The sequence below is a fragment of the Perognathus longimembris genome, chromosome 2 (assembly GCF_023159225.1).
Source record: "Perognathus longimembris pacificus isolate PPM17 chromosome 2, ASM2315922v1, whole genome shotgun sequence".
NCBI lineage: Eukaryota > Metazoa > Chordata > Mammalia > Rodentia > Heteromyidae > Perognathus > Perognathus longimembris.
In genome coordinates this window covers 20,339,789-20,364,686 of record NC_063162.1, presented here as the reverse complement: position 1 = coordinate 20,364,686, position 24,898 = coordinate 20,339,789, and the positions used below count along the sequence as shown (strand labels likewise).

At 42.9% G+C, this 24,898-nt stretch overlaps 1 protein-coding gene and 1 non-coding gene across 3 annotated transcripts in view; one reads left to right on the top strand and one right to left on the bottom strand.

The window, feature by feature from the left end:
* Nucleotides 1-24,898, top strand: part of Pdcd11 (programmed cell death 11) — a 41,968-nt gene that overhangs the window by 5,061 nt on the left and 12,009 nt on the right. For both annotated transcript variants that reach the window (XM_048338324.1, XM_048338323.1), the window contains exons 4-23: nt 571-738; nt 2,396-2,557; nt 3,800-3,923; nt 4,408-4,589; nt 6,469-6,576; nt 8,119-8,325; nt 8,877-9,001; nt 9,164-9,224; nt 9,772-9,918; nt 11,746-11,997; nt 12,769-12,909; nt 13,396-13,590; nt 14,008-14,178; nt 15,166-15,385; nt 16,260-16,409; nt 17,093-17,208; nt 18,621-19,165; nt 20,243-20,305; nt 22,397-22,505; nt 24,488-24,577. In XM_048338324.1, the coding sequence (XP_048194281.1) occupies nt 571-738; nt 2,396-2,557; nt 3,800-3,923; nt 4,408-4,589; nt 6,469-6,576; nt 8,119-8,325; nt 8,877-9,001; nt 9,164-9,224; nt 9,772-9,918; nt 11,746-11,997; nt 12,769-12,909; nt 13,396-13,590; nt 14,008-14,178; nt 15,166-15,385; nt 16,260-16,409; nt 17,093-17,208; nt 18,621-19,165; nt 20,243-20,305; nt 22,397-22,505; nt 24,488-24,577 (3,336 nt within the window). The remainder of the gene's footprint in view (nt 1-570; nt 739-2,395; nt 2,558-3,799; nt 3,924-4,407; nt 4,590-6,468; nt 6,577-8,118; nt 8,326-8,876; nt 9,002-9,163; nt 9,225-9,771; nt 9,919-11,745; nt 11,998-12,768; nt 12,910-13,395; nt 13,591-14,007; nt 14,179-15,165; nt 15,386-16,259; nt 16,410-17,092; nt 17,209-18,620; nt 19,166-20,242; nt 20,306-22,396; nt 22,506-24,487; nt 24,578-24,898) is intronic.
* Nucleotides 12,103-12,233, bottom strand: LOC125347446. Its single transcript, XR_007210222.1, has one exon. It is a non-coding gene; the product is annotated as a U11 spliceosomal RNA (small nuclear RNA).

The following is a 24,898-nucleotide window of genomic DNA, read 5'->3' as shown; positions in this document are numbered from 1 at the left end:
GATTTTTTTTTTTTTTACATAATTACATTGGTGCCAGTATTAAAGTAAACTAGAGATTTAGCTGGAGGAATGGTTCAGATGGTAGACTTCATGGCAAGCTCAAGGCCCTGAGGTACTGCCAAAACTAAAGCAAAAAAAGAAAAAGAGAGACAGAGGTTTCACGTAAAAATAGGATTCTGGCTCCTCATGGAAATTTGTATATGGTGATAACACAAAACCCACTTTCTTTTGTGGACATAAGGAGCTATATAGTGGTGATAGCTTAAAAAAACCATCATGTACAACCTTGATGGGCACTGTTTCTATTAGCCTATTGCCCTTACTGTGTTGACTACCAGGCATATATATGTTTGGGTTGCTTGGTATATGGTAAATCGCAAATTGTAAAATCCTACTGAGTGTTGGCTGGTCTTAACCTTTTACAATGCTCAGTTACATATCTGATAACTGTGAAGATATACAGAAATTTATGTATTTCTCTTCATTTACAAAATTCCTGTAGCTTTTAAATGTTGGACCCCACTATTCCATCATTGTTGCCTTCTTTACTATATACATTTTCTCTTTTAGTCTCTATGTGAGGGCATGCGGATCTTGGGTTGTGTGAAAGAGGTAAATGAGCTGGAACTGGTGGTCAGTCTCCCCAATGGCCTTCAGGGCTTTGTACAAGTGACTGAAATCTGTGATGCTTACAACAAGAAGCTGAATGAGCAGGTGGCACAAGATGAACCTCTGCAGGTAAGGGAAATCTGGGCGAAAACTGTTATTGGGAATGGGTGGTATCTGAAGGAAATGTATTGTGCCATGAGAGTTTTTAAGGAGCTTATAATGAGGGTTTGCTCAACAAAAAGAGGACTTTGACTTAGTCCAGGGAGCCTGGAACGCCTGCATAAGGAAGGAATGCTAGACCTGAGATCTGCAGGGTAAGGGTTTCCTGGGTATAGGATGGAGGAAGATCAGGCAGAAGAACGTTGTGAAACTGAGAGAAGACTGGTATGACTAGAAGAGAAAGAGCAACAACAAAAAAAGTATGAGACAGGGCTGGGAATAGGGCCTAGTGGTAGAGTGCTTGCCTCACATACATGAAGCCCTGGGCTTAATTCCTTAGCACCACATACGTAGAAAAAGCCAGAGTGGCACTGTGGCTCAAGTGGTAGAGTGCTAGCCTTGAGCAAAAAGAAGCCAGGAACAGAGCTCAGGCCCCAAGTTCAAGTCCCAGGTCTGGCAAAAAAAACCCAAAAAGGCATGAGACATACTTTTGTACAGATGCTAAAAGTAGCTATAAAGATCCGGGTACTTGTGGAGGATGCTAGTACTCCTAGCTACTCAGGAAGCTAAGATTTGAGTATTGCGCTTGAAAGTCAACCTGGGCAAAATTCCATGACTCTTACTTCCATAAAACTATCTAAAAGCCAGAAGTGGAGGTATGGCTCAATTGGCAGAGCACCATCTTTGAGCAAAAAGCTAAGCAAGATTTTTTTTTTTGCCAGTCCTGGGCCTTTGACTCATGGCTTGAGCACTGTCCCTGACTTCTTTTTGCTCAAGGCTAGCACTCTGCCACTTGAGTCACAGCACCACTTCTGGCCATTTTCTATATATGTGGTGTTGGGGAATCGAACCAAGGGCTTCATGTATAGGAGGCAAGCACACTTGCCACTAGGCCATATTCCCAGCCCCAAGATCTTGAGACTCTTAACTTCAAGCCTCAGAACTTGGGAAGAGGACGGGAAGAGAAGCTATAAAGGTAGAAGACGTTGCACAAGAAGAGACTAAAAGACACACATGAATTTAGAATAAGTGCTGAATTGAAGGCTGTCAGAAAAGGCAGGAGTGAATAGAGAAACAGAAAGAAATCCATCAAATAAAGAATACTGGAAGCCATGGAGGTAGTGTTTAAAGAAAGGAATAGGCTTATAGTGTTAAATGATTTTTCAAGTTCATATTAGAGGGCTTGGGGTGTAACTTGGTGGTAGAGAATATGCTCGACTTGTCAGGCACCAGGACTACAAACCAGGTACTGATGGCTCATGCCTATAATCCTAGCTACTCAGGAGGCTAAGATCTGAGGAGCACAGTTCGAAGCCAGCCTGGGCAGGAAAGTCCATGAGACTCTTATCTCCAATTAACCACAAGAAAACAGGAAGTAGACCTGTGGCTCTTTAAAGGAGCTCAGGGATAGCACCCAGGCCCAGAGTTCAAGTCCTACAACTGACAAAAGAAAAGGACTACAAAAATAAACTATTGGTTTTAGCAAGATAAAGCTTACTTGTGATTTTCTTGGGAGTTAGGATAAAAGTATGCAGTGATCTGGTGAGTATAAGATAAAATGGACTGGGCATTGGCTTCTGGGTTCAGAGGAACTGTATATCAGGTCTTTTTCCTTGGTGCTATGCAGGACTTGCTCCAATTAACTGAACTGTTCTCACCTGGAATGCTGGTGAGATGTGTGGTGAGCCACGTGGACATCTCAGAGAATGGCAAAAAGAGTGTCAGGCTCTCTCTAAACCCCAAAAATGTCAACAATGTGCTGAGTGCAGAGGCTCTGAAGCCTGGCATGGTACGTACCTGGGATTGGGGAAGAAGGGTTGAAAACATGCTTCTCCCTGCCCTTTCATGTTGAGCTTAATGGCTGCATGTTGAGGCAGGTCTTCTGGAGGAAAAATCTCCTGAGTGCTTAATGAGCATTGAAGACTTGAACCTCATTTTGGTACTTTGGAGAGGAGAAAGGGAAAGCAAGCCCAGTGGTGGCTCATTCAGGTGCCTACAGAAAGCCTTCATGGGTACTTGCTGATGCCAAAAAGGAGCTCCTCATCATATCTTATCCAGACTTATTTGTGGACTAGGTCTCTTTTAGTTGCTGGCCATTGTGTGGAATGCTGCTCTCTCTGAAAGCAGGAGGCAAGAGAGGCAGGGCAGTGAAGTCTTCTTGCTCTGTTAATAGGTATTCCACTGCTTTGTATCTAGTTCCATGGAGTTTCAATCTGCCAAACTACTAGGTATAGTAGAGTAAGCTGCACTTGTATAAGTACTGTGGTAATAGAGGAGCAGGAGATGGATCTTAAAGTATTTGGTTTCAGGACAGGGTCCTTTGGGAAAGGGCCAGGATGTTCAGTAGGATTTCATAAAAGTAACCCATGTTGTAGGAATATGACAGATGCTGAGAGTCTGCTCCATGATGGGTATTGATTCAGGCACTTTATCTCATGCATTCTTAGAACAAACCTGGGAGGAGGGTACATATTCTCCCTTTTCTACGTATGAGAAAATGGTCTCAAAGATCTCAGTGATTTACTTACCAAAGACTTAAGCATTAAGTAGCTAGTGTCAGAGCCACGCTATTTCCTGTCAAGTATACAGGAGGTGACAGATTTTTTTATTCTAATGTATGTATGAAGTGATTAGCAAAGATAATGAGAGCTAGAAGGGCACTTCTGGATCCTCTTGGTAGTCATGACTCAGGAATGACTATGCCAGGGATACACAGCTCATTCCTCTTTGCATAACATCAATCAGTCTTTCCTAAATTTTGAAAAATCTCCGGGTAAGAAGAGACTCCCTTCTTTAGAATGCAATTGTACGTAACATTTCTCACTGTCTGGAATCTGAAAGATCTTATAGGCCCTGAGAGAAAAAGTTGATGTCTTCCCTTCTGTCCTCTGTTGAGAAATGCTGTTCAAAGTTACAAGTGAGGGCTATGATTATGAGAGTGTCAAGATTAGTGAAGAAAACATTGACATGTCGTGGGAGTATCCTGTTACCTTTGCCTTAGAACTCTAGGGAATGTTTTCTCTTCCTCCAGCTGCTGACAGGCACTGTATCAAGCCTGGAAGACCATGGCTACCTCGTGGACATCGGTGTTGGTGGGACCAGAGCATTTTTACCACTGCCCAAAGCACAGGAGTACATCCGCCAGAAGAACAAAGGTGAGGGCAAGCAGAGGCAGGCTGGTAAATGGCAGTAGGTGTCATGTGTGCTTTTTACATTTAATGCCCTTTTAGCAACTAGTATGACAGAATAGTGACTGCTTGGTTTGGGGAAAGTCAGTGGCCAGTCCCAACTGACAAGAGAAAGGAAAGCTGTGTGACGAGCCAGGGAATGTCAATGTCACTGTATGATCGGATTGATTAGTGTCAGTTTTCTTCATCTACAAGATTCCACTGAATTTGGGTCCTCAGGGCTTCTGAACCAGCACTCTCCTGGCTTGTTGAAGACTTAAAAAGAATTGTTTTTCTGGGAGATAGTTGAATTCTAGATCCTTAGATAACTTCATTTCTTTCTTGTAGTTGGTCCTTTATAGATTAGGAATGTGGGGAATATCAGACACAGATTTTGTAGGTGGACCATGGATGGTTTCAGAAATCCTCACTGAGATATTTTTCCTTTTGGGTGCTGTGACTGGGCTTACAGGTGCCACACTGAAGGTGGGTCAGTATTTGACCTGCATTGTTGCCGAGGTGAAAAGCAATGGAGGAGTTGTTGGTCTGTCTATAGGACATTCAGAGATTTCTACTGCCTTAGCAACTGAGGAGCAAAACTGGACCCTGAGTAACTTGCTGCCAGGGCTGGTGGTCAAAGCTCAGGTACAAAAGGTAAGAAGTTCATTGCATTGTTACTATTTCTTTTTTTTTTTGGCCAGTCCTGGGCCTTGGACTCAGGGCCTGAGCACTGTCCCTGGCTTCCTTTTGCTCAAGGCTAGCACTCTGCCACTTGAGCCACAGCGCCGCTTCTGGCCGTTTTCTGTATATGTGGTGCTGGGGAATCGAACCTAGGGCCTCATGTATCCGAGGCAGGCACTCTTGCCACTAGGCTATATCCCCAGCCCCTCATTGTTACTATTTCTGAAATATAATTTTTTCCTTCTGTTTTACATTTATGACACAGTATTACTGTGTAGCAGGCATGTCATCTAAACTTCTGACTGAACTAGTCAGTCCATTGAGGCCACTGAACACTTGAAATGTGGCCATTTGCCATATATTGAAATGAGTGAGGCTGAAATAGGAAGGTCCAGGAGCTCAACGACAAACTCGAGCTGCACTGCAAGATACTGTCTTAATAAATGAGTAATAAAAACAAATTATGAAAAACCAAATGGCATGAAAGGCTTAGAAATGAATAACTATCAAGCTGTCTCATTCTTTCTATCCTCTACCTTTTTGTTGTTGTTAGTCATGGGGCTTGAACTCTGGGCCTGGGCGCTGTCCCTGAGCTCTTCAGCTCAAGGCTAGCACTCTACCACTTTGAGCCACAGTGTCACATCCAGTTTTCTGGTGAATTGGAGATAAGGGTCTTATGGACTTTCCTGCCTGGGATCTCAGCCTCCTGAGTAGGATTATAGGCATGAGCCACTGGTGCCGGCCCTCCTACCTTTTTTAGCCTGTTTTTTTTTTTTTTTTTTTTTTGGAAAATTTCCTCCATTATTTTACTGCTACTGTCTGCTACTACTACTAGCATCTGAGCTATACCCCCAACTCTCTATATTTCTGTATACAAAGATTTTGCTAATGTGTCTTAATTTATCTATTTTAGGTATTGAGATTTGTGTGAGTGTATGTTCTAAAGCCCCAGTTTAACATTTTGAGGAATAGTAAAAGTGCTGACACTATTGTCTTTTTATTATAATCTGCTGGTAGATGTGTGAGGTGTTAGCTGATTGTGATTTTGCTCTGTGGTCATCTGTCTTTTTTTTGCTCGTGTGTGTGTATGTGTGAGTGTGTGACAGGGTTTGAACTCTTGTTACTCCCTGAGCCCTGACTCGTGATTATCTTTAATATTCATGATGAACTTATTGACCATTTGTGTATTATCTTTAGAGAAACTTAAAAGTCCTTTACATATTTTAAAATTAGATTGTCTATCATGTATTTATTTGTTTGTTTATGCTAGTATCAGGGCTTGAACTTAGGACTTTGGGCTCTTGCTCAGCTTTTTTGCTTGTGCTGGTCCTCTACCACTTGAGAGCTACACCTTCAATCTGTCTTTTTGCTGGCTAAGTAGAAGTGGGTTCTTGTGGACTTCTCTTCCAGGATGGCTTCAAATCATAGTCCTCCTTAGCTCAGCCTCCTGAGTAACTAAGGTAACAGATGTGAACCACCAGCACCCAGCTCTTTTTATTTGTTGGTGGTACAGGATTTTAGCTCAAAGCTGCTTAAGCTACACCTCTAATCCTGGTTGCTTTCCTTATTATGCATTTACAGTCTAGGTCCTAAGCTGGTAGGATGCTTGTGTACAGCTCCTGCATCCCATTGAGAAATTCCAGAGAGTGAGAGAATTGCTGTCTGCTTTTAGGTTGGGAGATGAACTTAAATAACAGCCATTGCTTGGAATCATCCTGCCGCTTTGTGGGGGGAGAGATCCACAGTTACTGTGGATATTGTGGCACTGAATGTTCGTTATTAAGATGAGTGTCTTCTCTTATTCCAGGTTCCTTCAAAGAAATCTTTTTCCTAGTTTGTTCTTCATTTTTAGGTGACTCCATTTGGCCTTACACTGAATTTTCTCACATTCTTCACGGGTGTCGTTGACTTTATGCACCTGGAACCCAGGAAAGTTGGGACCTACATCTCAAAGCAAGCAGTAAGAAATTTTACACTCATCTTTTCTTGATTTCCAACTGGGTCATAATCAGCTGTCCAATCTCACAGATAGCCTCAAGGCAGGTCAAGGACTACATGCATACAGTTGTGCAGACAGATGAGGGAAGGATACAAAGAATTTTGGAGGGCTCAGATGAAATAGTGATTTGGCTGAGATCAGAGTTCTCTTTGTAGTTGGATTTGGGAGAGGGTAATAAATATAGTGTGTGTGTGTGTATATAGGATATATGTACACCTATATATTCATATATGTGTATATTACAGGTCTGTACACACAGTTATACCTATACATACACATGTATATGTATATGCCCATGTATACATATATATGAATATATATATACATATATGTGGGTTTTTTTTTTTTGTTATACTGGGGTTTCAGCTTAGGGCTTCTCACACACTAAGCAAGTGCTCTACAACTTGAGCCATGCCTCTGGCCAAGCCCTTCATTTCAACCAAGCTCCTCACTTCAACCGCTCGCCCCCTTTATTTTTTCTCTGGTTATTTTTGAGATAAAGCCTCACTATTTTTTTGCTAGAGCCAGCCTGGTCCATAGTCTTCGTTGTTGTTGATGGTGGTGGTTATAGGGCTTAAACCTGGGGCCTGGGCATTGTCCCTGAGCCCCTTAGTGCTCAAGGCTAGCTCTCAACCACTTGAGCTACAGCACCACTTCTGGTATTTGTTTGTTTGTTTTGAGTGGTTAATTGGGACTTTTCTGTCCAGGTTGGCTTCAAAGCATGATCCTCAGATCTCAGCCTCCTGAGTACCTAGGATTATAGGTGTGGTTATAGGCGCCTGGCTTTAATTTTATTTACACTTTCCACCATAGCTGGCATTGATAGGTTCACATCATTACATCTAGCTTTTTCTATTGAGATAGAAGTCTCACAAGCTTTTTTGCCTGGGCTGGCTTGGAATTGTGATCCTTTTGATATCAGCTTCTTTTGTGTACTAAATCAGACATTTCTTCTTTATGTGTGTGTGCTATATTGACTCTTGAACTAAGGGTCTTGCCTGCTTACTTGCCCTTTTTGCACCCTACCTCTTGAACCATACCTCTAGTTCTGCTTTTTTGGTTTTGTTTTGTTTTCTGGTTAGAGTTAAGTGTCCTGCATTTGTCTGGGCTGGCTTTGAATTGAGATGTTCAGATCTCAGCTTTCTGAGTGGCTAGGATTAGAAATATGAACAGCATTTTACGTATTTTCCCTTGTAATGAGATCAGGTTTGGGGACTTGTTTCAGATGAGTTTTTACTCAAGTGACACTTGGCTTTAAAGCTTGGTATTGAGGTTACTGGCCTTAAATATTAGCATTTTATTTAGTCAAACTTGGTCCCTTTGGAACATTTTGTTTAACTTTTCCACATGAAGCTTCATTACACAAGCTGACCTTCATACTTACTGAAGGTTTTAGTACTGGCATATGTGGGTAACTGATGGAGATTTTGACCTAAGAAGGTCAATACGCATGTTGTATTCTGTACATCAACTCCTGCTCATCCTGTCCTTTCTTTTGTCTAGGTGCGGGCCTGCATCCTCTGTGTTCATCCTCGCACCAGAATTGTGCGCCTGAGCCTGCGTCCCATCTTCCTGCAGCCTGGACGCCCACTCACCCGGCTCTCTTGCCAACACCTAGGAGCTGTGCTGGATGATGTTCCTGTCCAGGGGTTTTTCAACAAGGCTGGAGCCACCTTCACACTGAAGGATGGAGCTCTGGCCTATGCCCGGGTAAGGAGCTTTATTTGGTCAGATATCTCATTAATGAAAAGGACTTTTCTGCTCCCTTCATCCCTTGATCTTTTCTCATTTTAAGATAACTTCTAGTGTAAAAAACTGTAGGAATCAGAACTAAGTCTGTTTGTTAGATTAGAATGCCTTAGAACCAACTGCTGTATTTGGCCAGTGGTACAGGAATGAGTTAGGATCTAGACCAGGGCTTAGCAAAGTTTTTTTAAATGGCCAGTGGTGCATATGGTGATTTGTTGCAACATGAGAGCAGTACCATCTATGTAACTGAACAGATGTAGCCATGTCCCCTGCTTGTATAAACTTTTATATATAAGTAGGCAGTACTGGCTCATTAGTGCAGTTTCTGGCTTATGATTTAGTCTGTTCTCTGACCTCATTGAGATTTTGCGATAGTAAGGAGCGAGAATTACTTCTTTAATGGAGTATAATCCTTAAGGTGGTGATAAATGAGTTGAGTCTTTTCAGTGTCATTTGAAGTCTGATTGGCTCAGATTTGTAACATCTGTCTTCAATCACTTGGTGTTTTACAGCTCAGCCATCTCTCTGATTCTAAGAAAGCCTTCAATCCTGATGCCTTCAAGCCAGGGAACACGCACAAGTGTAGAATTATTGACTATAGTCAAATGGACGAGCTGGCCTTGCTGTCTCTGAGAACGTGAGTATCATTAGCAGGTGTAGGGTGTAGAAGTGTGTTCCTAGATGTGTTTCTCATGGCCTTTCCAGGTGAGGGTGCCTTTTCTGAATGATTGTAGTAGTCCTAAATTTTAGGCAACCCCTGCCCTAGTTTATATAATCCTGTATTTTCCTTTTGTTCTAGATCTATTATTAAAGCTCAGTATCTTAGATATCATGACATCAAAAGTGGAGCAGTGGTAAAGGTAAGATCCATGTATATATTTAGGGAATCCTCCACTATCAGGTATTCTTTAATTTGTAATAAGTTAGCTGTCAGCTCATTATTCATATTCTTTCCTCTGCATTAATTTCAATGTAAGCTCATACACCACTCAGCTCTACAGAGGCAGTCCTAAGTTGAATTTGGGATTTGGTGGTAGTTACTAGAGTAGATTGAAAGTTAGTTCTGTGATAATTGAGCTCCCTGGGATATTACCAAGAAGCTGGTTCAAGTTATCTCTCCTCTCTCTGTGTAGCTCTAATTGAGTAGCTTTCCTTCCTAGCTAGAGTTTATTAGGAAGTATACTTGCAGAAAGTATATACTCAACCAAATAGACGTGAACTGTCCACAAATATACTTGAGTGAATCTAGACTGGTGTGAGGGAGTGTGTGCTTACCAACATCAGACCTGTAATGATAGATATAGTTAGTTTGAGAAGGTGGGAGGTAGATGGGACAACTCTTCGGTAGGATTTGGAAGGAAGATCATTGAAGACATCATGATGGGTTTTTTTCTTTGGATTTACTAGGGCAAAGTGCTAACCGTAAAACCATTTGGGATGCTGGTGAAGGTAGGGGAGCAAATAAAAGGCCTGGTACCCATCATGCACCTGGCTGACATCCTGATAAAGAATCCCGAGAAGAAGTACCACATTGGAGATGAGGTCAAGTGCCGGGTGAGTCTCCTGAAGGGTCTTTATTGGGGCATTGGCTAGAAGAGGGCAGTTCTCAGCCCTCAGTTTCTATTTTTTTTCCATAAAGGACTCTTGACATGTGCAGTGTCCAATCTGTGTGTTGCCTTAGGAAAAGTATGGCCCTGGCCTGGGAATATGGCCTAGTGGTGGAGTGCTTGCCTATCATGCATGAAGCCTTGGATTCCATTCCCTACTACCACATTCACAGAAAAGCTGGAAGTGGCACTGTGGCTCAAGTGATAGAGTGCTAGCTTTGAGCAAAAAGAAGCTGGACAGTGCCCAGGCCCTGAGTTCAAGATCCAGGACTGGCACACACAAAAAAAGTGTGTCCCTGTCCTTGAAAATTGTATAGTATGGGGGCTGGGAATATGGCCTAGTGGCAAGAGTACTTGCCTCATATACATATACGTGAAGCCCTGGGTTCGATTCCTCAGCAACACATATAAAAAAGGCCAGAGGTGGCGCTGTCTCTCAAGTAGCAGAGTGCTAGCCTTGAGCCCCAGGACTGGCCAAAAAAAAAGAAAAGAAAATTGTATAGTATAATTAGAAGCTAAAATATCCATATAGAAAGAGAGCAAGTCAGTGTATAACCTTTCACCACATGCTTTACTGCAGAGTATATGCCATGCTTATAGCCCAGAAAGGAGGGGAAGGGCTGGAGCAGCAGAATTACACATGTAGTCAATGGCAACAATCTTGGACCGTGTATTCTGAAGTGCTTGCTGCTGGGCACCTGGCATGCATTCCTTCATTTAACCCTTAAAACTATCCTTTGTTATAACTTTACTGTCCTCATTTGTAGATGGAGAAATTAAAGCTTAGGAAAGCTAGATAGCTTGCCCCAAATCACACAACTAATAAATGGCTGAACCAGTTTGTAGATTTAGCTATATATGACAATGATGCCTTTGGATTTCTGGCAGAAAATCTGACAGGGCTTTTTTTTTTTTTTTGGCCAGTCCTGGGCTTTGAACTCAGGGCCTGAGCACTGTCACTGGCTTCTTTTTGTTCAAGGCTAGCACTCTGCCACTTGAGCCACAGTGCCTTTTTGTATATATGTGGTGCTGAGGAATCGAACCCAGATCTTAACGTATATGAGGCAAGCACTCTTGCCACTAGGCCATATTCCCATCCCTGATAGGGTTTTTAACTAGCAAAGATGGATAGGATTTAGGAAGGGTTGTGCTCCAGGCACAGAAATAACTCATAAAGCTGCCAAAATGAGTGATATTTAACTAAGAGTTGTGTGTCCCAGTAACTTTACATGCCTGTGACGATTAAGCGTGATAAAACAATAGTACTTAGCACAGGGCCTGGTGTATACAGGTTCTTGACATGTTAAAGTTTAATGTATATTTGGTTGGTTGGTTGGTTGATGTTGGGAATTGAATTCAGAGCCTCACACATTTGTCATTAACTCCACAAAGACAGCAAATGTCCATTGGCAAAAAGTTTTATGTAGTGACAATGGATGATTAAAAAGGAGTTTCTCTGCCCTCAAGATAACCTTCTGAGGGTTTCTCAGTCTTAGTTTACACCTAATAACACTGCTCAGGTGATACATTGGGTGGTATAGTGTTCCACAGCTGGGGACTGCTGTAAGGTAATCAATCATATTGCTATATGGCCAGAAGAGATCTAGAACAGAAATTTCTGTGCTTTGAATCGTCATCCTGCAGGAAGCTGAAAGTTATTCAAGGAAGAAGCGATGACACTCTCCTGGGGAATGAGAGTTTGAGAGTTGCAGAAAAACTTCAGAGGTTCTCTTGGTAATAGGTAACTTGTTGATGGTTGCTATCCTTTCCCTAGGTTTTACTTTGTGACCCTGAAGCCAAGAAGTTGATAATGACCCTGAAGAAAACCCTGATCACATCCAAACTGCCTGTCATTACCTCCTATAATGATGCCAAGCCTGGTCTCCGGACTCATGGTGTCATCCTCAGGGTCAGGGACTATGGCTGTATTGTGAAGTTCTATAATGATGTTCAGGGACTGGTGCCCAAGCCTGAACTCAGTGCGCAATATATCCATGACCCAGAGAAAGTCTTTTATGCTGGCCAGGTAACCTTTCCTCTACACTAGACTCCCTACCCTTGGTGACCCCACAATTGGTAGATGTGAAGTAGTAATCAGGAAGGGTGCTTTTATTTATTTATTTATTTTTGTAAGTGTATAGGGATTAAAGATCACCAGCTGCCCATTTACCAAAACATACTTCTGAAATCCCTTGATGTCAGTTCTGCATGAAGAGCAGTCAAGTTACCCTATATGTGCCACTCATGACAGAAGCCTTATTTCAGGGCAGAAGCGGTTCTGGGGTTTGAATTTGTTCTTGTTGGATAAGTGCTTTACCTCAAGTAGAATGAGGGCTGGCTTTATTAGAAGGAGGAAGAGACCAAAAAAAACCTGTGTGATCATGCAGTGGAGGCGGGGCAACAGAAAAGAGAACCTCTCATTGACATACTAATGGACCCAGGCCTACAGCCTGAAAGAAGTCATTACCAGTAAGAAATGAGTGTTCCTCACATCAAATACTGCTCTGAGGCCAATGTCACCATAGAGGCATTGCAGTCCTATAATGCTAGTCTATTTTAGCCTGTCTTGGAAAAAAAATATTTTTTTAAACTTAGGTTGTACTGAAAAAGTTACTCATGTCTTCATTTTTATTCAGACAGCTAGTTTATTGGGTTTTGTGTAGTCTCTGCATTTTTTCTTTCCCCGCCTCTGATCTGGTCCAGATTATTGGTGGGTCTCCCAAAGGTCCCTGCAGCGCTGGTGGAGGCCGCCACTCTGGCTGCTGAAGGCAGCCAAGCACATGTGGTTTCTTTCCAGGTGGTGAAGGTTGCAGTGCTGAACTGTGAGCCATCCAAAGAGAGGATGCTCTTATCCTTCAAGCTCTTGAGTGATCCAGAGCCAGAGAATGAGAATGTTGGACACAGTCAGAAGAAAGAAAGTGCTGTTAACGTTGGGCAGGTACCTCTCTAGAGGACTTCTTCAGACAACTTCTCTCTTAACACTGACATGTGAGGTACTGGAGTCTGGAGGGGAAAGAAAAGTGGCTTCTAAGATTCTAGAGGTAGAGGAGTTCTTGAGAAAGGAATGCATGTTCTTTCATATGTTAGAGCCAATGAAAGCCATTATGGAAGAAAATGAGTCTCGTGCGTGGCTTTCTGGTATAGTGCTTCTGTGTGTCCCTCTCTGGTCACGAGGGCCAGGCTGCAGTTCCTTCTTCTGAGACCCTGTGGAGGGACTGGCAAGAAGTGATTGGAGTCCATAGATGTGTCATCATCTGAGTTGTGGGGTGGCAGGATGGCTTCTGCAGGACGGGGCCCCTCTATTGTCAGCTACTCAGTGAATTTCTGGTACTGGGATTTGGTGCCTCTGACCTCTTGTCTTATCCAGACTAGTTTCTCTCAGCTCAAGACAAATGCTGGTTTTGTCTTCCTATTCCCTGCACAGTTGGTGGATGTGAAGGTTTTGGAGAAAACCAAAGATGGCCTGGAGGTGGCAGTCTTGCCCCACAACACCCCTGCTTTCCTTCCCACGCCTCATCTATCAGACCACGTCACCAATGGCCCTCTGTTGTACCACTGGCTCCAAGCAGGTGACACCCTTCACCGAGTGTTGTGTCTGAGCCAGTGTGAGAAACATCTTGTATCCTTGACTGGTATCAGGGCCAAGGGAGATGGGAGGGCCCTCAGGTTGCTTCTTCAAGCTCACACCTGTAATCTTAGCTACTCAGGGGACTGAGATCTGAGGATGGAGGTTTGAAGCCAACCTGTGCAAGGAAGTCAGTGAGACTTATTTCTCAATTAGCCAGCAAAAGGCTGAAAGTGGAGCTCAAATGCTAAGAATGCCAGCCTTAAGCTGAAGCACGCAGGGACAGCACCCAGGCCCTGTGTTCAAGCCCCAGGACTGGCACAAAACAAAAACTTGGCTTCTCATGAGCTCTAGATGGTGCTCTGGTGTGGGTCTGCACATTCTAGTAGCAGAGTGAGGGGAAGAAGGAAATGGGAGAGATGGACATTTCCATAGCCTTTTCTGAAATACTCCTTGATAAAGTGCCATTAGCTCCTCTGTAGGAAGCCATCTTTGGTCTCCGCAGTAGAAGGTGGCCAGGATCCCAAAAGATTCTCAGAAATACAGCCTGGAATGCTTCTCATTGGTTTTGTGAGGAACATCATGGACTATGGTGTGTTTGTCCAGTTCCCCTCAGGTCTCAGTGGACTGGCCCCCAAAGCTGTAAGTTCTGCCTCATTGCGCAGGGGCCTTTGAAGATATAAATACCAGGCTTATAAGACCTGTCAGGGTGGGAAGGAGCAAGAAGCTTTACTGCTTTGGAAGAGGTCAACAGGCATCACTTAAGGTGTGAGTGCCCTGAAGGTGCTGGGTGGAGAGTGAGTGGAGCACAGGCCCAGGCTGTGCCCCTCCTGCCTGCTGCTTGTCATCCTGGAGAAAGGGGCCCCTGCTCTCCTTTATATTTTACACTAGTCTTTTATACTAGGCTCTAGTGTTAAGAAGACTGGACTTGGGTCTATACTTAGCATGTTCAGACTTGGGAAGTAGATTTTCTTAAGCAGCCCAATATGGCTTTTAGAGTCTGCTGAGGTTTTCAATGCTTTAAGGCAATGGAATATCCTTGACATTCTTCTTTTCTCCTCCATGACATTGATAAGCCTTTTAGATAAGAAAAGGATCCTAGCGATCCCATAGTTGGAGCTAAGACCTACAGGGATGGAGCCTTACCCCAGTTAATGTAAGACAACACCAAATAAATGGCAAGACCTAATTCTGGCCACCATTGCTCATAGATCTTTCTAGACCTTCCTTGGTCTTGCTTTATTATGCAAAAAAAAAAAAAAAAGTTTAAATGGAGTCATAGAGGAATACCCCAGAAACATACATAGAGAAAGAAGGTTGCCTTTGGGTGGTAGAGACAGGGACGCCCCCTGAGCTCTGTCCCTGGCTTCTTTTTGCTTGAGGCTAGCACTCTACCCCTTGAGCCACAGCACCACTTCTGGGCTTGATGTATGCTAGGCAAGCACTCTACCACTGGCCACATTCCCAGCCCTCTCCTTTGTTTTTATGGAAAGGTCAAAGAAGGCTGTGGGAAGCTACCTGGCATCCTTTTCTTCCCTTCCCAACACCCCATCTCTGGACACACTAAATGGATTGTTTTAATGGGAGCTTTCTTTCCTTTCCCCATTTTCTTTCCACTCTTCATTTCAGCTCATGAGTGACAAGTTTGTGACCACCCCACGTGACCACTTTGTTGAGGGGCAGACTGTGGTTGCGAAGGTGACCAATGTGGATGAGGAGAAGCAGCGCATGCTGCTGTCGTTGCGGCTGTCAGACTGCACCTTGGGGAATTCTGCCAGTTCCAGCCTCCTCCTTCTGAGCCAGTGTCTGGAGGAGCTGCAGGGTGTGCGCAGCCTCATGAGCAACCGAGGTGGGGACCTCCACATCTGTTTGGGGAAAGCAAAAGAGTGTATATGCTATAGTTGTACCCAGAATTAGGATCAGTTTGGGTTTTACATTAAAAAAAAAAAAGGACAGCTTTATGTGCTGAAAGTGTCTCACTGTTGCCCAAGCAATTTCCCTGTTTTAGTCTCCATAATAGATGGGATTACAGGTATAAAGCATCATACCTGGCTTGGTAAACCTTGTTTTTGTTTTTAATGTAAATGTAATTTGCATGAAGTATACAAATCATTAAGTGAGCAGTCTGGTAAACATTTATATAATCAACACCTGAACACCTCTATTTCCAACCAGCTTAAGGTAAAGGTAATTGTAAGCAGCCCAGAAATTTTTATTGTTTGTCCCTCTCCCCTTTGTCCCATGGTCTTGCATTTGTTGTGATTTTTTTTCAATCTCTTCCCTTTCATCTCTATATTCATCAGATAAGTAAGTAGTGGGTGATAAAATGGAGCAGACATACCTGCTAGACTGTGAGGTGTTACTCTGTTCTTAAGACTTTTAAACTGAACTGTGGTGCAGGATTGTTAGAATCCTAATGGCTTTTGATAGCATGAAGCCTATAAGGGAACAATGAGAATTTAGGAACCAAAGGAAAGCCTGTGTTCCTGACACTTGTTGGCTAATTTCATAGATTATGGCTAGGTAGGATTAGCAAGAGGTACAGGTCTCTGCCTATAACAAGAGCTTTCATGAATACTAGACATTTTTGCAAAAAATGATTTTTACCTTATCACTGACTTGAGTGCTCTACTGCCCTCTTGGTGCCAGCATACTTCAGAAGAAAGAACTGGTAAGATAGTCTTTCATTTTACTAATCCCTGCTACATTTTGGCCTCTGGCAGACTCTGTGTTGATCCAGACGCTGGCTGAGATGACCCCAGGAATGGTGCTTGACCTGGTTGTGCAGGAAGTGTCAGAGGATGGCTCAGTGGTGTTCAGTGGGGGCCCCGTGCCTGACCTGGTCGTGAGAGCTAGCAGATATCATCGGGCAGGTGAGTGCATTTGTCTTTCTTTTTGAAAGTTTTTTTTTTTTGAGAGACCAATTGTTTTTTTCTGCTGAATAAAGAAATCCCAACAGTAGATATGTTGATGCTGTTGAAGCTTTTGATATGTTTAACTTACATGATTGCAAAGCAGGACAACTGACAACATACTAAAGAAGGCTTAGTTAGGTATGAATACTCTGTTACAAAGTGAGGTAAATCTGTGTGTGTGTGTGTGTGTGTGTGTGTGTGTGTGTGCGCGCGCGTGCGCGCATGCGTGTGTGCGCCAATCCTGGAGCTTGAACTCAGGGCCTGAGCACTGTCCCTGGCTTCTTTTTTTTTTTGCTCAAGGCTAGCACTCTATCACTTGAGCTACAGCTCCACTTCTGGCTTTTTCTGTGTATATGGTACTGAGGAATCAAATCCAGAGCTTCATGCTTGCTAGGCGAGCACTCTACCACTGAGCCACATTCCCAGTCCCATAAATCTAAATTTTTATGTACTAGGTTACATGAATTAAGGCCTACCCTAACCCTAGCTATGGGAAGTAAACCACCTTGGTTTCCCTAATGTGGTCCATGTGGACCCAAGAAATACGTCATCTTTGCTTTGTGTGGTGTAAGGGGCCCAGTTTAGGCTCTCCTTTACTGTGTTCCATGAGGATGATCGCACTGTTTGGTTCTGTACTGCAGGGCAGGAGGTGGAACCTGGGCAGAAGAAGAAGGTTGTGGTCCTCAATGTTGATATGTTGGAGTTGGTAGTACATGTTTCTCTCAGCCAGCACTTGGTGAATAGAAAAGCTAAAAGGGTAAGCTTTTTGTTACTTGATTTCTTCCAAATTATACTCATAGTTCAGAGGTTTTTATCTCAGGTTCCTGTAGATACAGTAAGTACCTACATCTAAAAAGGACATTTACAGTTTTCTTTTGTTCTAGTGTGATAGAGGACTGATTTTTCACTTTGGTTTAAGTGGTGAATTATACCATCATTCTCTGTCTTTAGGGCCAAACAGGTAATTTAGATAAGTGAGCCAGCAAGTTCAAGGTCTGACCCTGACAGACTAGTGAATGGGTGTCCCACTTGTGTGCTGCACAGAGAGCTGTTTATTTGTCATCCACTTGGTACAAGCTGGGAATATTGAGTCTAATGTTGCTAAGATGTTTTGTTTGTTGGTTTTTGAGAAAGGGTCTCACTTTGTAGCAGAGAGTAGCCATGAATTTGCAGTTCTTCTTCACCCTTTCTTATGTGTATACTCTCACTCCTGACTTAAAGTCTTTAGTTTTCAAAAAGAGGGCTGGGGGGCTGGGGATATGGCCTAGTGGCAAGAGAGCTAGCCTCGTATACATGAGGCCCTGGGTTTGATTCCCCAGCACCACATATACAGAAAACGGCCAGAAGTGGCGCTGTGGCTCAAGTGGCAGAGTGCTAGCCTTGAGCAAAAGGAAGCCAGGGACAGTGCTCAGGCCCTGAGTCCAAGTCCCAAGACTGGCCAAAAAAAAGAGGGCTGGGAATGTGGCTAAATGGTAGAGTACATGCCTAGCTTAGCATGCATGAAGCCCTGGGTTCAATTCCTCAGTACCACATAAACAGAAAAAGTTGGAAGGGGCGCTGTGGCTCAAGTGGTAGAGCACTAGCATTGAGCAAAAGACATTCAGGGACAGTGCCCAGGCCCTGAGTTCAAGCCCCAGGACTGAAAAAATAAATGAATGAATGAATGAATAAATAAATAAATAAATAAGAAAAGGGAAAGTAGAATTTTCATGAACCTGACAACACTGGAGTGTAGTTATTTCTGACATCCAGGCAGCAGCATATCCACACCCTTCCCCTGACACACCTCTTGTACACGTTTTGCTTTTTGCTAGTACCGAGGTTTCAACTCATGGCTATGCATTCAACTTGGCTTTCTTTGTTGCTTATTACTGGTATTCTACCATTTGAGCTATAACTCCACTCTTGGCTTTTTGCTTGTTAACTAGGACTTTTCTGCTTAGACTAACTTCAAACTACAATCCTCTGGATCTCAGCCTTCTGAATAACTAGAATTATAGACCTGAGCTACTTGTGTCTACCTCTTGTACACTTCTGCATAAGATTGAGTTTGAAGTCAGGTGCCAGTTCTAGTATGGCTGAGTTCTAGCTCTAATAGAGAGAGAGACAGAGATGAGGGGACATAGAGGAGAGAGAGAGAAATAACAAATAACTGATTCTCTTTTCCAGCTGAAGAAAGGCAGTAAGCACCAAGCAATCGTGCAACACCTGGAAGAGTCCTTTGCTGTGGCCTCTTTGGTAGAGACTGGCCAACTAGTAGCTTTCTCCCTGACCTCTCACCTCAATGACACCTTCCGATTTGACTCTGAGAAGTTGCAGGTGGGACAGGGAGTCTGCCTAACCCTCAAGACTACAGAACCAGGAGTGACTGGCCTTCTTCTAGCTGTTGAGGGGCCAGCTGCTAAGAGGACCATGGGACAGATTGAGAAGAATTCCGAAGTAGTTGATGAGGAGGAAGAGGAAGATGACCCAACTCTGACTGTAGGGACTAAAAAGAAGCACTCCCTGGCTATCGGGGATATAGTCACTGGGACTGTCAAGTCTGTTAAGGCTACTCATGTGGTTGTGACTCTGGAAAATGACATCATTGGCTGTATCCACGCCTCCAATATTCTAGATGATGTTCCAGTCGGCTCCTCTCCTACTACCAAGCTGAAAGCTGGGAAGAAGGTCACTGCCCGAGTGATCGGTGGGCGAGATGTGAAGACATTTAAGTATGGAGGCATTAAAGGATGGCTGATTTTGAGGGGACATTGTTGTCGGGGGTGAGGTGGGGTGGAAGGATATAAGTAGATGGTAAAAAAAATTTCAAATGAGTCATTCGCCAAAGAATGGTTTAATTTTAAAAATAGAGGGTAGTGCTTGAAGGCATGAGTTTAGAGTCAGACTTGTGTGTGAATGCCAAATTAACTGTGCCCATGTGCTGGTAGACTCTTAGCTCTCTGAATTTTATTTCCCTAATTTGTGAAGAGCCACGTAGTCTTCTACCTTATATGTGTATTGGGAAGACTGGAAAAGAGGACATGTACGTTTAGGGCCTAGTAGGTTGCCTGGTTCATAGCTAATGCTTGCTAATGTGTCTTGAGTTATCATAATCTGTCCTCCACCTTAGTCAGACTCACTTTAAATGTAGTTACAGTGTATGCTGTTACAGTAGAAATTCAGGACTTGGAATATGGCCTAGTGGTAAAGTGCTCACCTTGTATACATGAAGCCCTGGGTTTGATTCCTCAGCACCACATATATAGAAAAAGCCAGAAGTGACGCTGTGGCTCAAGTGGTAGAGTGCTAGCCTTGAGCAACAAGAAGCCAGGGACAGTGCTCAGGCCTTGAGTTTAAGCCCCAGGACTGGCAAAAAAAAAAAATAATAAAAGTATATGTATAGTAGAAATTCTTGCCATAATAAGGCAAAAAAAAAGGCAGTTGAAAGTCTAGCAAATAGCTTGCGTATTAATTTCAGGAACTAGCTGTGGGATCTTCAGTAAGTCAAATACTCTCTCTAGACCTTGTCTTCTCTGTGTCTAAAATGAAAGGTTTAGAGCTTATAGTCTGTAAGGGAAGTTCTTTTCGGAGTGTGATGTGACAATTGTGAAAAGTCAGAGAAGCCACTTTGCCACTTACTCTAAAGGGTGAGACTGAGGCTCCTCAGCCTGAGTCTCCCATCAGTGATGACAGGATGGTGGAAGATGGTGGTAGTTGTTAAATTGGTTTGGGGTGGATTAGAGAGAAATCTGATCTCTTGATCACTGTATTAGAGTAAGAAAAGTGATTTGACTTATTTGTTTCTCTAGGTTTCTGCCAATAAGTCACCCCAGATTTATTCGAACCATCCTGGAGCTGAGTGTTCGGCCAAGGTGAGGCACTATATAAGAGCAAGGTCAAAAAAACAAGGTGTTGTGGAAAGAACCCTGGGCTTTGGATTTGGGCATTTGATTCTTCCAGTGTTAGGCCTTTTGTCTCTTTCCAAGTTACATTACTTTTCTAGTAGGAATTAAAAACAACTTCAGACATTCCTACATGGAACTACTGGCTTGGACCCCTCCCTTCCCCTTTCTCTGAAAATCTTGTACCATACTGTTTTGCAGAATATGCCAGAACAAAAATCCAGCTCAGGTGTTCATAAGCAAGTAGGAATCCATGCTCAGAGGAAAAAAAAAAAGGTTCAAGTATCAATTTATTTGTCAGCACTCATAAAAAGAAACATTTCTGCTCTCAGCTCAATTTTCTAGAACTCAGTATTTCCTCATTATAAACATATAGCTAGGAATATTCTTCTGCTTGGTAATGAGAAGCTGCATTTTAAAGTCATGGGGAGATTCCATGAGAGATTCCTGGGGAAAAGAACTAAAAGTTCCATGTAGTGATGGGTTCTGTTATTTTTCAAAGATCTTAAACATTTTCATCCAGTTGCCTGTCTACCTCTGTTTCCAACATAAAAGAAACCAACCTTTTGAAATTGAAAGACCATCAATGAGGAAGCTATAGATGTACATGGCTGTAAGAAAGGCTGTGCAGGATCAGGCTGAGACTCACCCAACTTATAAGCTTTATTCACCTGCAGGAGTTATTGAAGGACTTGCAGGACACAGGGCAACCTGTGGTTGGCACTCTGAAGGAATCAGAGTAGAAGTGCAGTGTTTCTGAGAGAGGAGAGTATTCCTGGGACACTGAGTTCCAGATGCTGACCATACTCTTAGAACTTCAAAAATCAGCCCTTTAGTTTAATAATAGAATTTGGTGGGTGAATCATTTTTCTATGTTTACTCTGATTTCCTTAGCTTTATGCATTTTGTTTGTGGCTCCTTCAGCCATTGTAAAAATGAAGAGACTAACATTGGTGGTTTTAGGCTTTGGGGACTCAACCTTTTGTGGTCCTTAGAGCGCTAGAGGTTATCACAACAGAGCTGTCAGTGTTCCACCCCCTATCCTGGGAGACTGCTGTAAGTCAGAGTGGACTCCCAGGAAAATACATGGAAAATTCATATACATGAAGCCCTGGGTTCGATTCCCCAGCACCACGTATATAGAAAATGGCCAAAAGTGGCGCTGTGGCTTAAGTGGCAGAGTTGCTAGCCTTGAGCAAAAAGAAGCCTGGGACAGTGCTCAGGGCCTGAGTCCAAGGCCCAGGACTGGCAAAAACCAAAAAACAAATTATTTGCATTGGTAAACAGGTAGCAGCAGTTCTGCCAGGGTTTTTTTTCTCCAGGAAGGAGTGATTTGTATGTGGACTGATAACTTTCAAATCACTCACTTGTTGCTTTTCTGAAAATAAAATGGTAATTATAATATAACATTGGGTTAGAGCTCTGGGTTTGTGTGTGTGTGTTGTTTTTTTTTCTCTGGTCCTGAGGCTTGAACACTCTTCCTGAGCTGCTTTTGCTTAAGGCTACCACTCTACTACTTGAGCCACAGCACCTACTTCCAGCTTTTTCTAAATAGTTAATTGGAGATGAATCTCATGGACATTCTTGCCTAGACTGATCCATGATCTTCAGATCTTAGTCTCCTGAATAGCTAGGATTACAGGCATGAGCCACCAGTACCCACCTGAGCTCTGGTATTTTGAGTGAAACCCTGACTTCAACTCTTAGTTCAACAAGATCCCCACATGTTAAGTTCAGTAAAATTATTTGTGAAGGCATTTCTTCAGACTGCAAATCAGTAGCTAAAGTATTATGAAAGCAGTTTAAAAAATGTATTTCCTAAGTTTATAAAAATTATCATGAACTACCTACTTCACAGATGCTTCATATATAGGTAAATAACATGGAAAAAATTGCCTTTGTGTCAATATTGTGAAGATTCCCATAAAGGAGAGAGATTTGTCATGGAGGGTGTGTAAAAAGTAACAGAGCCCTGTACAATTGATCATGATCACTTGAGGGGGATGCTGTGAAGCCAGAAAAGAGATTGGTTTACTCTTTCCATCATCTTTCTGCTATTAGTGATCTGGAGAAGGATGGTCACACTGCTCTTGACACATATACTGTTAGCCCCATGGAGAAGATTAAGCAGTTCCAGGTTGGCCAGACTGTGACTTGCTTCTTAAAGAAGGTGAGTAGTTCCTGGGCTCGATTCCTCAGTACCACATAAATGGAAAAAGCCAGAATTGGCGCTGTGGCTCAAGAGGTAGAGTGTTAGCCTTGAGCAAAAAGAAACCAGGTACAGTCAAGGGCTGAGTCCAAGCCCCAGGACTGACCAAAAAAAATGGTGAGTAGTTGCCTGCCAGTAATACAGATCATCCTTTGAGAAGAAAAGGGGCAAAAGCTGAAGACCACAGCTGTTAGCACTGGCCCTTTGATTCTGTATGATACCATCCTGGGCTTGTGGGTAATGACATATGGCCTCTGCTTCTAGAAAGCTTGTCTAATCAGGAGCTAAGCTAAAACTTTCAGAGTAGCACACAACTCACATTTCAACATGTTTATAGATCAGTGGTATAAATGGAAAGGGAACTAGAACATGAGGCAAAAATTAAAGTTAGTGAGACATTTGTTTTTCATAAAGTTTAGCTGTACTGTAGAACAATGTGTAATTGAGTGCCAGGTTATGGATTCTGAACCCAAAGTGGAACAGGCATTCCTGAAGAAAGTGATTAAGTGTAACTTGTACCAATTGGAGCATATCAGAAAAGAAGCTGGACTGGCCTTAACCCTGAGTAATAACATTTCTTCATTGTTGCGAAATTACTTTTCCACAAACATCTCTTTGTTGCTTGATCCCTTTAGTCACCTACTGCTTGTAGACACTGATCTTTCCTAGATGCTTTAAAGTAGCATATGGGGGGGGGGCGGGGTCAGGAGTTTGGCCTAGTGGTAGAGTGCTTGCCTGTCATGCATGAAGCCCTGGGTTTGATTCCTCAGTACCACAAACACAGAAAAAGCCAGAAGTGGTGCTGTGGCTTAAGTGGTAGAGTGCTAGCCTTGAGCAAAAAGAGCTCAAGGACAGTGTCCAGGCCCTGAGTTCAAGCCCCAGGACTGGCAACAAGCAAACAAACAAAGGTAGCATATAGGGCTCTTCATGATCATACTTTGCAGTTTTTTGTACCAGTTACTCTGAAACCTGTCTTTTCTCTTGTATCTTTTTTTTATGCTGGTTTCATTATTTTGTTAAGTAGTTGTGCAAAGGGGTTTCAATCCAGCATACCAAGTCCTTTGCTGGTTTGTATACCTGAATACCCTCTTGTTTCTGTTATCTACTCAACTTAGATCACTAATCTCATTTGTACTCCTGTAGCAAGCTGTCTAAATGTTGCTTGCAGCTCCTGCTACTTATGTAATAAGTTGTTTGACATATTACTTGGATATTAATCCCCTTGAAGATAGTAGAGCTTGGCTTCTGCTATCACTAGGATGTCATTTGCATATGGTTTCTTAGTAAATCTTCCATTGCATTGAGTTGAAAATTATTGCCTTTGTTTAGGGCAGCATAACATGAGCAGTAAAGTACAAAATCTGAATTGATATAGAAATTCAGTGTTGGCCACTAGAGATAGTTAACGATCAGTGGGCACAGCCAAGTGTTGAAGAAGGTAGAAAAATTAGTGGAATTAGTCCTAATGCATAGGAATGTCTTTGAGGTCCTTTTGTTTGTCTTTGGTGGTACTAGGGTTTTGAACTCAACCTGGCAATTTCCCTACCATGTGACCCACAAACTCTAGCCTTTAAAAGTTTTTTTGAGGGGCTGGGGATCTGGCTCAGCGGAAGAGCGCCCACCTGGCGAGCGCGAGGCCCGGGGTTCGGTCCCCGGTTACGGAAAAAAAAAATCACAAAACTATAAAAACTTTTTTTTGAGGGCTGGGAATATGACCTAGTGGTAAAGTGCTCGCCTTGTGAAAAAGAATTTTTGAGACAGAGTCTCACTGTTTAGCCCAAGCTGGACTGGAACTCTCCATCCTCTAGCCTCCTGAGTTTTAGGATTACAGGAGTGTGCCACCATATCCAGCAGCCTGTGGTTTTGGGAGAATCTGCGGTTTAGTGGGGGGGAAGAAGAGATGTTTGTATCTGCTCTATCCTATTTGTGTTTTTTCCCTGCAGTTCAATGTGGTTAAGAAATGGCTTGAGGTGGAGATTGCACCAGACATCCGAGGGAGAATTCCCTTGCTGCTCACTTCACTTAGCTTCAAGGTCAGTGTACATGAGACCTAGGCTCCCTAAGCTGGACTCTGGTCTATGTTCCTAGTGTGTACAAGGAGATCTGCACTTATGTAGTAATTGGTTTGGGAGGCACTTACTGGGAAGACTTAAATGCTAGGGTTTTAAATAAATGGTAAACCTTTCTGGAAGTATCAGAATTGAGTTTTTTTGTTTTTTTCTTTCAAATTTTTATTATCAAACTGATGTACAGAGAGGTTACAGTTTCATATGTTAGGCATTGGATACATTTCTTGTACTGTTTGTTACCTTGTCCCTCATACCCCCCTCCCTACCCCCCTATCCCTCCCCCCC